Source organism: Colius striatus, chromosome 10 (assembly GCF_028858725.1).
Source record: "Colius striatus isolate bColStr4 chromosome 10, bColStr4.1.hap1, whole genome shotgun sequence".
Lineage (NCBI taxonomy): Eukaryota > Metazoa > Chordata > Aves > Coliiformes > Coliidae > Colius > Colius striatus.
In genome coordinates, this window is record NC_084768.1 from 24,541,407 (window position 1) to 24,556,723 (window position 15,317).

Sequence of the window (15,317 nt, forward strand, 5' to 3'; positions counted from 1 at the left end):
ATAATGCAACTTGGCATGAAGCCCTTCATGAAAAAAAAAGGGGAGGGGGGGGGTAAAGGAGAAACAGAGGAGCCTTTGTCAAAATTAACTGCAATAAAGAAAAAGGGACTGCTATTCACTTGGGCTTCTTTAACCTTTTTTCCCCAATTTATTCACACATTCCTTGACAGCAGGGCACGGTGTTGTTCCAGGGGGGTCTGGAAAGGGACACTGGGAGTTATCCATTCTTGGTTTTCAAAAAACCCCACGGTACACGGTGTGTCCCTTGAGTCAGTGTGAATGGAGACTTGGCTGTTGACTGTGCCCTTTGGATGAGGCCTGACTCACACTGTCCCCTGAGGCAGTGGGGCTACAGAATGTCACCTGTCTGTCAGGGGAGGTTTGGGTTGTGCGTGGGAAAGGGGCGGTTGTGACGCTGGAGGGGACAAGGTGGATGTGCCCATTCCTGGCTGCTTGCCACCAAAGTAACTCAAACTTCTGTGGGCAGCGAGGTGGCAACACGACCAAGGGAGTGGAAGTTGCGCCTCTGCTTTCTCCTGCAATGTGTCTCCTCCCTTTCATACAAAAAGCTGTTTTGATTAGTAATGTGAATGTTATATTCTTTTTTGTCTAATACTACTTAGGTACAAGTGCAATCTCAGTTCTGCCATGTATTATTCTAGTTGGGCTGCACCTCTGTGCAGTAACTGCAGTCAAAATACAGAGGAGAGAGAAAAGAGATTAATATTACACCTTTCTAACCCATCGGTGAATAGGCAAAGCCTTACTGACCTCTGCTCTAGGGACCACTGAGATCAAACCCCTATCACCTGAAGGGCCTTTGGATCAATTCCACCTGTGCTCATGGGGTTTTTTTGCCTTTCTGCACTGCACCAGGCATTATATTCTGGAAACTCTACCAAATCTTGACTACCGAGGGGGAAAAGTTTCATTTCCAGTTAATCAAGGGACTTGTGTAATACCATTTTCTCCTGGGGAACTTCCAGAAAAAAGAAGAGGGGGGGGCAGGGGGATATTCTATAAAGCAAGTATATTAAGAGGAAATAAATTATGAATTAAAAGTGATTAGTGAACTTTTAAGGAAGAGGTCAGAAGTGCCTTTTGGACTACAAACTTTTTAAGCTTTCAGTGCTTGTCTTGGGTTACAGAGTTATAACCCGGCCTTATTTGTGCAGGTGGCTGCTACTTCAGATCCAAAGAAGGATTTTGCATTTACAATAGGTACATTGACAGAACTGGGTCAGAAAGCTACTCGTGGCAGGCTTTGGTCCTGCAGATGCAGGCTCTGCCTCCTCCTGCACAGGGGCAGTGGCTCCCAAAAACGTGTTTAATTACTGCTGCAGTGGCTGGCTTGGATGCTCTGAGAAGGAAGCTTCAGAAATTTAGCAGATGAATTATTTTTTTAAGGGACCTAATGTTGACCAGGTGAACCAGCTTTATTTTGGCTTCAAAAGCCATACATCTTTTATTGATTTAAAAATCAGTGAAAGAATTTTGTCTGCTGCATTGTGTTGGCTGCAGTTTTATATTTCCACTCCTCCTTGTTAGGGCTTGGTATGGCTGTGCAAGGAGGAGCCAGGGCTTATACATGCTGGTGTTTGGGGGCAGTAGGCTGAGATAAGGAGTCTCTGCTATCTAATAAAGGTTGATAGAGTGAAGCAGGTTTGTTTTCATATGGAGAAATGTTAGGGTTTACACAGACCATATGTGCCAGTGGGATGTTGGGGATGAAGGGGAGCAGCAGCTGTGGTCACCCTTACCTTGGTTTAAAAGGAAGCTCATAGATTTCTTATAGGCTTGAGAGTTGGACAGAGAGGAACCTCATGAGGTTCAACAAGGACAAGTTCAGAGTCCTGTACCTGAGGAGGAACAACCTCATGCACCGGGACAGGTGACCTGCTGGAGAGCAGCTCCAGGAGAGGGACCTGGGAGTGCTGGTTGATAGTAAACTAACCATGAGCCAGCAATGTGCCCTCATGGCCAAGGCCAATGGTGTTCTGGGATGCATCAAGAAGAGTATGGCCAGCAGGTCAAAGGAGGTTCTGATACCCCTCTGCTCTGCCCCGGTGAGGCCTCGTCTAGAGTCCTGTGTCTGGTTCTGGGCTCCCCAGCTAGAGACATGGACCTACTGGAGAGAGTCCACAGGAGAGCTACGAAGATCATTTGAGGACTTGAGCATCTCTCTGACAAGGAAAGGCTGTGAGAACTGGGTCTATTTAGTCTGGAGAAGACTGAGAGGGCCCTTATCAATGCTTCTAAATACCTAAAGGGTGGGTGTTGAGAGGATGAGGCCAGTCTTTTTTTCTGTAACACACAGTGACAGGACAAGGAGTAACAGGCACAAGCTGGAACACAGGAAGTTCCACAGGAACATGAGAAAAAGCTTCTTTGGTGTTGAGGTGAGGGAGCCCCGGCCCAGGCTGCCCAGGGCAGCTGTGGTGAGCTGGGACATGTCCCAAACCCCATTGACCGGCAGAGTAAACTGTGTTTGCTTTGTTTGCAATTGAAAACATAATAGTTGCTGCAGTGTATTTTTCACACAATCTGTTTGCTATCAGAGTTTACAGACATATTTTTAATTATTTCTCTTCCTCCCTCTATCCAAGCTGGGTCATCCTAGATCAGACTTGTTGTATCTGCAAGGCCTTCCAAAGCACTGCAATCTGTACAGGTGCCTCTAAAGATGGCAATGCATAGTGGTTTTCATGGCATATCTTGTTTTATTCCTTTGCTGTAGACCATGTGAAATGATGGCTTTGTTTCCATGATGTTTAAGTGGAGCTGGCTCTGGATTCCAGTTGATAATGTCTTTCATATTCACCTTTTCCAACTTTTGCTAGTCAGCCAGTCTGGCTTAAATCTATTTTATCCCACAAGTGCAGAATTTTATTTGCATCTAGGTATTGTGGCTTGGATAAGACCTTTTGTTCTTATGAATGCATTTTTTAAAGGTATTAAAATATGTATGTGCACTTTAATATAAAGCTCTTTTAATACATCAGCTTATGCCAAACTCCCAGGAGGAATAACTTAGAATTCTCTTCTCTTCTTTCTTCCTTTGTGTGTGGTGTTTACCTCTGGAAATAGGTAACAGTACTCTCTAAAAGCATTATTTCTCCCAGCAAAACCAAGGGCACCAGTGCTGTTAATCAAGAGCACTTGAAACATGGGGCTGGTGCATTGTGCTCCAGCTGCATGAGGAAGTTGTTTCTACCAAGGTTTTGAATCCAGAGGAATTTACATTGCATGAGAAGAAATTGACATTTGGTTTAAAGTACCTGTGACCAAGAGCCTTTCTATAACAGTATTCTCCCAAGATTGTTGGGTCAAAGAGCATGCTTCAGGTTGCACAGGGCTGTGTTTACTGCAAAGGATGGGTATATCTCTGGATGATGGGTTTGGGTAGCAGGTAGAGATACTTGTCATTCCTGTCTCAACTATTGCCTTTTAGAGGCCACTCAGCTACCTCTGCAGGTGTTTTGCCCAGTGCCCATGAATAAACAGTTCTTATTAAAAAATAAACAAAAAAACTCTAAAAGTAAGAACTCAGAAAATACAGTTATCTAAGTTAAAATGAATCAGCCCACTAGGAGATCTCTTGGGCTCAGTAGTAGCTGGGAGACCTAAAAATAGTGAGATTTGAAGTTCCTATGATTTGACTGAAATATAAATAACCAAATGAAATAAAGTATCACTCTGTTGAGAGGATGAGCACCAGGCAGATTTGATGTAGGTAGACCCAAAGTTTAGTATGAGTTACATACTAAACTGCAGCAAGTACAAAATGAAGTAATATCTTAGGTTTTGTGGAAATCAACCCATTGTGTCCTAGGACATTTGCAACAGGTCAAATTGGAGAAATGCAACATATGCTGATCTTTGTTTATAGGTTCTGTAGCACTATAAAGCAGGTACCTGTTCTACAGTAAAGTCTAGGGTTTGTTTGTGTGTTTGGAGAATTTTCTATCCTCATGTTTCTTGTGTAGCTGAGAGTAGTGGAACTGTAATAGAGTTGAATGGGAAGCTGTTTTGCAAACAAAGCTATTAGATGTGTTTCCAAAATACAGGCAGATGAACAAAGCAGTCTTCACCTTCGTTCCAGCAGTCCAGAAGAACAGTTAACACCGAGCAGGTAATAAAGTAACAGAGTTGATGTCACTCTGCATTTCTGATGTCAGCCTAGTTGTCTGCTGTGAAAATATGGGCCTCAAGGATCCAGATTCAGTTAGAAATGATTTGGAACAGAAAATTCAGCAGCACTTTCAAGACCTTTAAAAATCCCAATGTAAAGGCCCAATGGTCTGCAGTGGAATCCTTTTGGCTCCCACTGGGCTGTGGCTCAGGTCCCTCCAGATTATTTTTTGGTTGGCCCAGCTCCTACTGCTCCTTTGACCACCCGTTTTGTTGGTGCTGGTGCAGAATCAGGCCCTATTGTGATTGGCAGCATATGCCTGATGTGATGGAAATGTGGAAATACTTCTGTTCTTTGTGTTATTGAATTTTATATCTCTGTGTGAGCATGTGCGTGTATGTATATAAAAAAGGTCAACAGGCTTCAAGAGTAGTTCACTCTTGCAGCAGCTGCCAAGGCTGCAAGGCAGTGCAGTGCTGCAATTCTTCTCTAAAGTTGGAGAAGCCATCTTCTAAAGCCCCAAACAAAGCCTACCATGGGCTTATCTAGTTTTTATGCTTTTAAAATATGTACAAATATTCTAAACTAAATAAGGTTTATATGTACTCAAGATCAGCCACTAAGCACTTCAAATAGAAAACCCCTTCCTTGTAGGTACCTAAATATGACTTGACTGAGGAATTAGATACCCCGCTCAGCCCTGCTAAATTGCTTAATGATCTTTTTCACTTATTAAGCTAGATGTCTAATCTACCGAAACCTTAAAAACACGCCCAGGGCCTGGACACTGGCAGCCAAACACATCACAGAGTGCTTGTTAGAAATTACCATTGCTTTGTTGAGATAGCCAGCAACATCCCACTGACCTGCAGGGCTGAAAGAAGAAAGATTTAGTGGAAAAAGCCCAACCTCCATGAAAACCAAACATTTAAAAAAAACCTAACAAAAGAGCAAGAGACCACAATGGTGTTTAATTTAGTGCAAAGGTGAAGGTTGGGCTGAGAAGATGAGCTACATGGGTGGGTCACTGCAGAAACTTCTCTTCCCCTCCCTCTCCCTCTGTGGCTTTTCCAATGAGTAGCCAATGAAAACTCGATCTCCTTTTTGTTTTTGCCCCCCATTAAATCCACACAAGCGGTAACTTTGCAGACCCTGAGATTCTCAATGCTGTGCCCAACAGAGAGCCCTTTCTTCTGCCTTTGATTTTATGCACATTTCAATCTGGTCAGGGAGTACATGAAGGTTTTTGTTTAGGCTTGGTGATGGGGTTTTAGCTTTCTTGCTGCTAGCCTTCCCAGGATTATTGCTCATTAATTGCCTCTTAATAAAGATGTTGACCAGACAAAAGAATATTTTTTTCCTTGGTGCTAGATTTCAAACCTTGATTGGCTTTATGAAATGGAAAGACAAATAAATTTAAACCCTGCACTGAAATATCTTAGCACAGGACACCAGCAGTTAGAGGTCATCAAGTCACTTGGCCTTTCTCCCAAGAAAAGCAACATCATTTTTCACTGTCCAGCCCCATGGCATCCTGCGGTGCCTCACAATTTGTTAGTGTCCACACCTGCTCTGTGCTGCTCAGAGCAGTACTGAGCCCATTTGGATGGGGCAGGATCAGTCCCCAAGAGATTTCTATTTTGCTCATGGTTTAGAGCCGTGTTGGATCTCCCAAAAGCAGGTGCTTGGAATTTCCTTGTTCTGTCGCTGAAGCAAAAAAATCCCCTTTATATAGGGGGAAAAAACCCTTTCCTTCACCTTGTGAAGTAAGTCACAATTCAGAAGGTAATCTGAGCTCCATTTACCTTCTTTTTTGCATTTGAATAAGCAAATCTCTTTGTTCTGTGCTTTAGTTTCTTCTGTCTGTGAGGTGGGGATAACAGCACTTTTTGGCTTGCACTATCCTGTATGGATGCTCCAGGGTTGTCTCTATGCCTTAGAGTGTGGTCCACTGTGTAATTTATGTATGCTGTGTAATTTCTCAGCATGGGAGATAGCAGTATAAAGGAGGATGTGAGGCCCTTCTACAGCCTTACTCAAGATTTCTCAGTAGGTCTGTACAGGTTGGTGAGTTGCAGCCATAGACAAAACAGCCAAACAGGACTATTTTTGAGGTGGAGTGACCATCCCTCAAAATCAGTGTAGTTTTGTGCCTCCCGTGTAGGGCCCATCACTCACTTCAGCGCCAGTCACCAAATGTTACTGTCTTATGACCTATACCTCTCATATTTTCAAGAGTTCTGCACTGTGGGTAGGGATGGGAAGTGGTGGAGGCTGAAAACTTGTCGGCGTTAAGGGGTCCATCTGTTGAATTTATAGATGCAAATTGCTGCGAGCCTGGGATGCACAATCTGAGTTTCCTGTTAAAACACTGAATCAGAGAGGTAGACTGAGGCAGAAGTAGTGATGAGACAAGATGAACCATCCTCATGGTACAACCTTACACTTCTGTTTCCAAGATGTGTGGGCTCTAGCCCCACTTCTGGATACCTTTGCCTCCGGCAGATCTTCTAGTATGAATAATGTCTCTGTTGTGTTTTGTGTAGAGATCCCAGAGGCATCTTTCCCTGCGTTTCATTTTCTGTCTTCTTCTAGACTTCCTTCTGTAGTGTTTTTCTGCAAAACCCATTCTCTGGCTGCCTTTTGGCACTTCTACAGGCTTCTCTGTGCTGGAACCCCCTTGCCAAAAAAGTAGTGGGTGGTGACCTAGTCACTTAGACAATCCATCCTCCAAGAAATAACCTCACGGAAGAAGAGCCGTCTGGAGGATAATTTACCATTTGCCATGGGTTGGGGTCTTCTCTTCCTTGGGTAATTATGTCTGAAATACACCCTCTCACCCAGCCCTCAAAATCAAAGGCATGTTATGTCTTCTAAGTAATATCCATTCAGCTATGGAGAGTGTGTTTGTTTCTCATGTTCAAAAAAAAAGGGGGAAGGGAATTAAAAAAAAAGGGAATCTGAGGTTACTGTTTTGCTGGAAAAATGTCAAGACTTGATTGGCAATATCCCACTAAACCACAAGTTTGTAGGAGGAAAAAAAGTTGGGATTTTCTAAACTCTGCCTGTGTGCACTTTAAGAAAATGTACAGCATGTAGGTCAGTTATGCTCTGATTATAGCTGTGGCAAGCGTACACATAATTGAGTGGCGGAAATACTACCCCATGCTGTTCACTGAATGGAGGGGAAAACAAATCTGTATTATTCCTGGGTTCACATAATATATAGGAGCACTATTGTCTTTTTTTTAAACATTTTTTTTAAGCCCAGTTTAGCTTTCAGATGTATTTTATTGTCTGTGGGAACATGTGTTTTACAGACCTGTCATGTGAAAGCTATTAACAAGAGGAACTGGAGAAATAACAATAAGCCACGTAACTGTGGCATGTCTGCTCCCCGAGTTCAACTGTTCTGCTGCTGCTTCAAGTGTATGTGAAATTGGATCTCGACGAGTGACGTTAGTTCTTCTCCTGCAATTTTTCATTGGGAAGCTTAAGGATTTTTTAAGTGGCCTATTAATATCAGATTGCTGGCATCAGAGGTGCATTTTGGGGCCAAGCTGGCTAGGCATCAAAACAGTTAAATAGTGGAATGAAGATCAACTGGATTCACACGAGATGTCCGATTTTGTTTACCAAACAGGAGCTAGGCAGGTGGTTCTGAAACCTTTCATCACTTGTTCACATGTATGGTGGAAACTTGTCTTGCCTTACCAAGCACCGTGGGGCCCAGCAAGTGCAATTAATGCATTTGCAGAGGTTTTAGTGAGGATCTGAAAGGGATCCTCAGCCATGACCCTATCCGCTCTTGGGTTCCTCATGCCTGTGTGTGGTTGGGTATAATCACAGAATCTTAAGATGATGGACACTTTCCTTTTTCTTAAGACTAAGAAAACCCCCTAATAATCCTGGATTAGGCAAACCTATTTGCATGTATGGAAAAGAAGCCAAACAGGTTGTGCAAAGTGAAATACAGCAAGTGGTTCACACGGAGATGGGAGACAGCGTTTGGATGACACTTTCTGACAACCTGGATAGTGCCCTTGCTAATCACACCCAGCAGGTCATGATCACCACAAATGTAGTGTGCACAAATTTAGGTCAAACCCAACAGCACTTTGTTTTTGAGTTGGGGTTTTCTTTATTTTAGGAGGAAAAACTCTCTGATGTCTTAGACTTCTAGCTGTGTAAACAAACTGACAGATACTTAAGCAAGTTAGTGGTTGACAAATGTTCCCCAGTGTGCTTTCTGTAGGATCTGGGCATGAGACCTGTTGTCTTGGCCTGAGGACAGCCTGAACCACGGTGCATTTGTTTTCCCCTCACCTGGGTTTCGTTCTGCAAGTAGGAGGAGGGTTTCCTGTACTTTATGGTTTGTGATTTACTCTGCACACAGGTTTCGGGGAGTTTGGGGCTTGTTTTGGTAGGGATGGACTACTCCTCTCAGTGATGGGCTTAACAACAAAAACAGATGGGGAAGGCTAAGGTGAAGAGAAGGAGGATGCTCTGTCCAAGGCACTGTCATGGCTGGGAAGTACCCTGGGGCTCTCCTTCCAGGTTTGAGGCAATGCTCTATTTCTCTGAAAGACTCAGAAGAATATGGAGTTACAGTTCTGCAGCAATTTTGAGATGCCTCTTCCATAGTGTGTATGCTAACTCAGCTCGTGTTTTTGAGCAGATCTGTTCTGTGGCTGGTGTAGAGGTCCAGCTGAGTTGTGCAGATGCAGGTCTCCTGCACAGAGGATTCACAGTGTTTAAAAACAGATTTCATGTGATTTTAGTGTGAATGGGCTCTGGTGGGAGTTCAGCAGCTCTTGTGAATGGGCTGATCTGGTGCATGCTCAGATTCCGCTTGCATGGATGGGTCTAGGATGGATGTCTCACAGCTGCTCAAAGCATGTCATCTTATGGCATTAGTAGGTACAAACACATATGTACCCTGTAAATATGGAGAGGAGGGAGCCAAGGAAGGCTTCAAAAGCATAAAAGTAATGGAGATGGAGTGTGGCTGGACTGACCAGGTAGGAGAAGCTGTGCTGTTACTTGATCCTCCAGTGTTTGTTTGCACAGCTCAGGGCTGCCCTGCCATGGGGAGCTCAGCAGAGCATCAGGCCTTCCCTGGAGAAAAGTGCCAGATTTGTTTTCATGGCTTTTTGCAGAGGGATTGCTTTAGGGGTACATTCCCGTAAGTTAATATTTGCAATGCACAAGTCTTAACTGAAACCAGGCAGTGCAGACATCTGATAACTATAACAGAGGAGATGCTTTTTCCCCACAAGAGCAACTTGGAAAAACAAATCCCAACGCTATTCCTTTTGCAAAGATAGCAATAGGGAAAGGGAAGCATCGGGGACAGTGCTGTGTGGTTTGCAAGGGTTTTTCTAGCTGGGTTCTTTATTGGGGAGTTGCTTGTGTTTGCCTCTATTACTGATGAGTTTGGTGGTTGGTTTTTTTTCTAGCTGGGTTGCCCTTTCTTATCATTGAAACGAGCACAATCCAGCCCTACCAGCGGGGCTTCTACTGCGACGATGACAGCATCCGGTACCCGCTGAAGTCGATGGAAACAATCAACGACGCAGTGCTGTGTGCTGCGGGCATCCTCATTGCCATCCTCGCCGTAAGTACGACCTCCAAAACCACCTCTTCTGTCCCTTGGGCATCCTCAATGGTTTTTTGTCACCTCTTTTAACTGATGGCATCAAATATCCCTTCGACACTGGGAGTTTAACACGGTGTTGCTGCTGTGTCCAAGGTGCACATCTCCTCTGGGATTATTTGTGGAGCAGTCAACATTTGCAAATGAAAGCTTGTAATGAGAGGAACGAGATTACTCTTGAAGCCCATAAACAGGTCCAAAGCTGTTTGGGCAAGTCTGTGAGCTCCACAAGTGCTTTTTCACCCTCCAGTAGTAGTTCAGAGTAGAAGCAACAAGACTTGAGTGTCAGTAAGGACTTGGCATGGTTTGTCCCTATTCAAATAACTCTTGGTATTTGCCTAATTTATGAGGGCTTGTTTTGGGGTTGTTTTTTTTTTTTTTTTCAAAAGAAAAAAGAAAGGCTACCTCTTTTCAGCTAAACACTGCCTGGAAAAGTTGCATAGGTTAGTATTAGATTTTTTTGGTGTGTGTATAGCAACCATTTTAGACAATTAAAACCTTTTACGAGGAGCGTATTTCCAGAGCCTTCACTGTAAAAAATAGTTAATGCACCACTTTCCCAGTGCTTCCTCCTTTCTCTTTACCTGCTAGCTTTCCTAGAGCTGTGCTATGAAAAGATTGCACAGCGAGAGCTTTACATGCCAGCCAAAAAGCATCCATGGAGCTGAGCCTCCTTATGCTGGCATGTAACTGCTGGTGCGGCAGAAGGCAAGAGCTGCCTCCTGGTTGTTGGATAAACACTTCCAACTGAAGATGAAATTTCCCTATGAAAAGTACCTCATTTGTCTTCTCACCTGCTTGCAGCACAGCTCAGGTGCTTTCCCAGAGATGTTGCCTTCCTCTCAGCCCTTCAGCTGGGAGGGATGGAGATGGAGAGAGGTCAGGAGCACTTGTTGCCCTTTTGGCTTTCATCTTTCCTCATAGGAGCAATGTCACGGGCAATAGGTATTTTAGCATGGCACGGTGCCTGCTTTGCTAATACCCCATCCTCCACCTTGTTGCTTCATGCTGTGAATATCTCCATCATTTCCTGACCACATATACTCACTTAGCAAAGTAGATCCCCAAAACTGCTTTGTTCCTACACCCCCTCCTTCCTCAAAACAAGCCCAAAAGTTGCCAGGCCCCCAAATCTATAAACACAGCAGAATTTTGCCCTGCAGGTGAATTACCCCTGAGTGTGGAAAAGCCATAAAAACAAAATGAAAAAGCCTCTCATTTTCGCATTACTGCCTGAGCTATCAGCACGCTGGCTCCACGAGGGCTGTGCTTCTGATCAGTAACGAGACGGCAGCACATACAGGAGTTGGAACAGAAACTGGAAACACAATCAACTGCCTATGTAATCCATCAACTTTCTACCACGAAATAGCCAAGTCAATTAAAAGAGAAAGAAAATCCCCAAAGAATTCGATGTTTCTGCCATGGTTTCGCTGTGCCCACAACAAATGTAACTTAATAAGGTAAATTCAAAAGCTCAGTTAGTTGCTGTTGAGTGATACAAAGGGCTAACGAGGAACTGAAGCAACAGATTTCTTTGCTGTGGCAGCGTGCATGGAAAATTCAAGTCAGCCTGACCTCCTTTTTTTCTCTTCAGATGTAACCCAGATACCAGAATTACTGTAGCATAATAGGAATTCCTTCCAAATCCACAAAGCACTGACTCTGCTCCTTTCGCTCACAACGTTTGCCTTTGGAAGGCAGGACAGGGGTTGTGAGGACTTCCAGGGAGCTGGCATTTCAGTGATGCAGCCAGCATTTCATGGCCTGGCTTTTACGTGGCGTCATGGGCAGTCTAGCCCCAGGGTAAAAGGTCCAGGTCATGTTTTAAATGGCTTGAGGACACCCAGGGTGCTTGTTAAGTAAACGGCCAAGGCGAAGACCTTTCCTTCCATCAGGATGTGAGAGGATATGCATTTGGTTTTAATACCTATATATTTATTGACTTCAGGCAAGTTTCCACGCAGATGACCCTGGCGAGGCTCATGCCTCTGGGCTTGTGCACTCTCACATCTCTCCCGACTGCTCTTCTTGCTGGAAGATGGTTAATTTGATTGGCCCAGAAGCATGTTGATGGTCCCTGAGGTGGTCAAGGGAAGGTGATTTTCTCTGCCTAAGCCTCATACAGGTACCACTGCTGTGGTGCCCCATGTCCCCCACACACTTGAAAGCCTATGAAAAAATACCTAAGGAAAATTAATCTCCTAGATGATAAAAGTTTTACATAACTGGATTAGCTGATTGTTTTACAGTTGAAGGGGATATGCTTCAATGTCATTAGATATATGCTTCAATGTGATTAGACACAGAGAATGTTACACTAGAGACATAAGTGATTAGGAAAGCTTTAAAAGTAATTGCAGGCTAATTGCAATCCTGGCAATACCTTATAATCATGGAAAAATGAGCATAACAACCAAAAGCTTGCAAAAGGCATTCATGGACAGAAAAGTTTTATATTGGCTTCTCTCTAGTGACCATCTTTCTTAAATGTGTGTGGCAGTGCCCTGGAGGCTGTGCCCATAGCATAAGTAGGGCGCGTGGCCCATGCAGATGACTTGCCAGAAGTGCAAGGCATAACAAGAGTGTAATATCTTTAAGACTTGTTTTCTTTTCAGTGTATCCTTCCAGTTCGTGCACATCTGGGCTGCATTAGTTTTTCAGCATCCTGCTTTATCTGGGATAGCACTGCCAAAAAAACAAGTTTACCCAATTTTTAGCTTCTCATTAAGATTGAGCCATGACTTTAACTAAGCGGGGAAGGTTCATGGCTGCTCAGCAGCATGTTAGTGAGGGAATGAAGTCTCCAATTTACAATCTGCTACATGTGTGCAATTACCCAGACCACCAACGGGGCAAGAAAAATATTAATCCCCAAGCTTTTGTTGGTCACTGTTCAAAATGGTCACATGCCTTTCCCAGGCCAAGAGCCTCGGGTTTACGTGGATCTGTTTGTGAGTTTGGAGCAGTGGCACATCCGCTGGTGTCAGATGTCATCCTTAATTTGTCTCATCTCCCCTCTGAAAAAGCCACGAGTTTTGAGCCTTGTAGTTCCCCTTCTTGTGAGTTTTTGAGAGGCTGCAGGCAGTGGCTGTGCCCTGGTGCAGGAGCCTTCATGTCCATCCAGGGTAACCTGGAGTTGCCTTCTGCCGGTGTAGCAGGAGATGATCCAACCTCCCTCTCCAGTTCTCATGCCGGTGGATTTCCTGGCTGCCAGCTTGTCCTGGAAAGCAGTCCAAAGTGGAGGTGAACTTTGGAGTCTGTGGAGATTAAAACAACTCTGGAGCCAGTGAGCTGCAGCTTCCCAGACAACTCTTGGTTATGATCAGGTTTCCAGGAGTAGGTCTCAGCAGTGACATGTAAACCCCAGGTGATGGTGCAGCCACCCAAAATGTTTCTGTGCATGGTAGCAGAACGCTCTTAACTTGGCCTTTATTTTTTATTATTACAGTTTTATCTGTCTTTGATAAAGCCTGCTCAGCTGCAGGTTCAGCTGCCTTAGGTCAACCTTTTGTTTTTTCAAGCCACGGTACAACAGAGTTCAAACAACGATAGAGCTTCATCTCCTCTTAGTCTAATTGCCATACTTTTCCAGTTTATTAGTTTCCAAAGGTTGTGCCAAGCTTTTAAAAAAGGTAGGCAGGGGAGCCTTGTCTCATGCTGGCAGGCTGCCATGCCAGGAGGAATATTGCTGGCTGCTCCAGAAAGGGATTAACGTGAAGCGATTTTTTCTGACAGTTAATTTTACCTATCGTGGTCCTTGTGACTAGAGAAGGGCCAGGGACAAGGAGGCGGCCAAAAAAAGAAAACAAACCTTCCTCGATTTATTACTCAGGTATAAAAACATTTAAAGTAATGAATAAAATCCTAAAGCTGTAAATCTGGAGCTCAAAACCTAGGTGTGTAACGTGACGAGAATAATTTAAGCCTTTGCCTCTTTGGGAGAGGTGAGACATTTGGACTTCATTTCACAGCCTGTTTTTTCATTAACTCTCCTTTTAAGAACCAAGATTATGAGAAGCTGAATCCTCTGCTCCCTGATTTATGGCAATACTGTCAAACCTCAGCACCTCCATCACAAGATATGTATGAATTGCTGCAACACAATGGCAAGACCCCTTGAAATATCCAGAAAGAGCTGGCGTTTACACAGGCTTTGAACAGCTTGAACTGGGTCCTGCAGCAGCAAATTCTGAGCCACGATCTGAAAAGTTTGGGGCTTGCTGAATGTAAAAGGAAGATAAGCAGGTTCTGTGGTTGGTGGTTTGTTTTCCTTCAAAATCAGTTTGATATGAGGGTAGTGGATCTGGCCTTTCCTTTCCAAACACATACTGATTCTTTATCTGGTTTATGTTAAACCCTTTTTTTCCCCCCACTCTCACTATGCTGCTGTAGACCTGGGATGGTGTTTCATTTCTGTAAAGGTATACCAGCTTGCTAAACCAAAATCTAGCTTGCTTTCTTCTTGCTTACAAAATTTTTCCATACGTAGCATTTCAAGCACTGTAGCCTCTTCTTGAGAGCAAAGAGGAGAGACACTGGGCTATGGGCTCTGCTTCCTCCTTGTGGAAGCAGATTCCTGGTTTGAGGTGCTCAGAGCCCAAGGAGCTGTTTCAGCCCCACGTTTGTCACCCATTGCTGGTTTTGCAAAACGTCTTTCCTGCTCTCTAACCGATCTGTTGCCTTCCTCCCACCAGATTATAACGGGAGAGCTCTACCGCATTCACTACCTGAAGGAGAAGTCGCGTTCCTTTATCCAGAACCCCTACGTGGCCGCACTGTACAAGCAGGTGGGCTGCTTCGTTTTTGGCTGTGCCATCAGCCAGTCCTTCACAGACATTGCCAAAGTGTCCGTCGGGCGCTTGCGGCCCCATTTCCTGGAAGTTTGTGATTTGGATTTCTCCACCATCAACTGTGCGAAGGGAGTTTACATCCAAAACTACACCTGCAGGGGAAGTGACAGCAAGGTCCAGGAAGCCAGGTGAGAGCTCGTGGCAGCAAAGCGATGGGTCATCACCACCATGGTGGTGCCTCGCTTAGAGGTTTCTCTGCCAGCAATAGATAATGCAAGTGATGCTTTCTCTGCGAGGGCCATGGCTCTGTCTGCCAGCAGCAGGCAGTTTCCCTTGGGAATTGCAGGACTTGGCTGAATAGTATTTCTTTTCCTTTCTCTTTACTCCTACATGATCGTTTCCCAGAGTGGTTGTTTAATGTGGGAGCTCACCATAAGAGCTGAGCTCGTGGTGAGTGGCTCGAGCTGTCTGGTGCGGTGGAGCAGAGAGTTCCTCCTCCATGGAGGCTCTATGCAGCTGGTGCTTCCCCTCCGAGCTCATTCTCAAATCCATCAGGTGCTCAGTTTGGAAGGTTCCAGGGGCGTGTTCCACATGCTGCATTTCATTGCCTTGGAGAAGTTGCTCACTCGTCATTCCTTTACTGGCTTCCTGGTGATTTGAGGCGAGACGATGAGTTGTCAGGCACTCCTGGAAATAACTGTTGTCCCACGAGTAGACCAGGAAGGGCCAAACAATG

At 44.5% G+C, this 15,317-nt stretch overlaps 1 protein-coding gene across 1 annotated transcript in view; it reads left to right on the plus strand.

Annotated features, from left to right (window-relative positions):
* PLPP3 (phospholipid phosphatase 3) overlaps window positions 1-15,317 on the plus strand; it is a 45,903-nt gene that overhangs the window by 15,966 nt on the left and 14,620 nt on the right. The window contains exons 2-3 of the mRNA XM_062003482.1: window positions 9,592-9,749; window positions 14,486-14,769. Of these exons, the coding sequence (XP_061859466.1) occupies window positions 9,592-9,749; window positions 14,486-14,769 (442 nt within the window). The remainder of the gene's footprint in view (window positions 1-9,591; window positions 9,750-14,485; window positions 14,770-15,317) is intronic.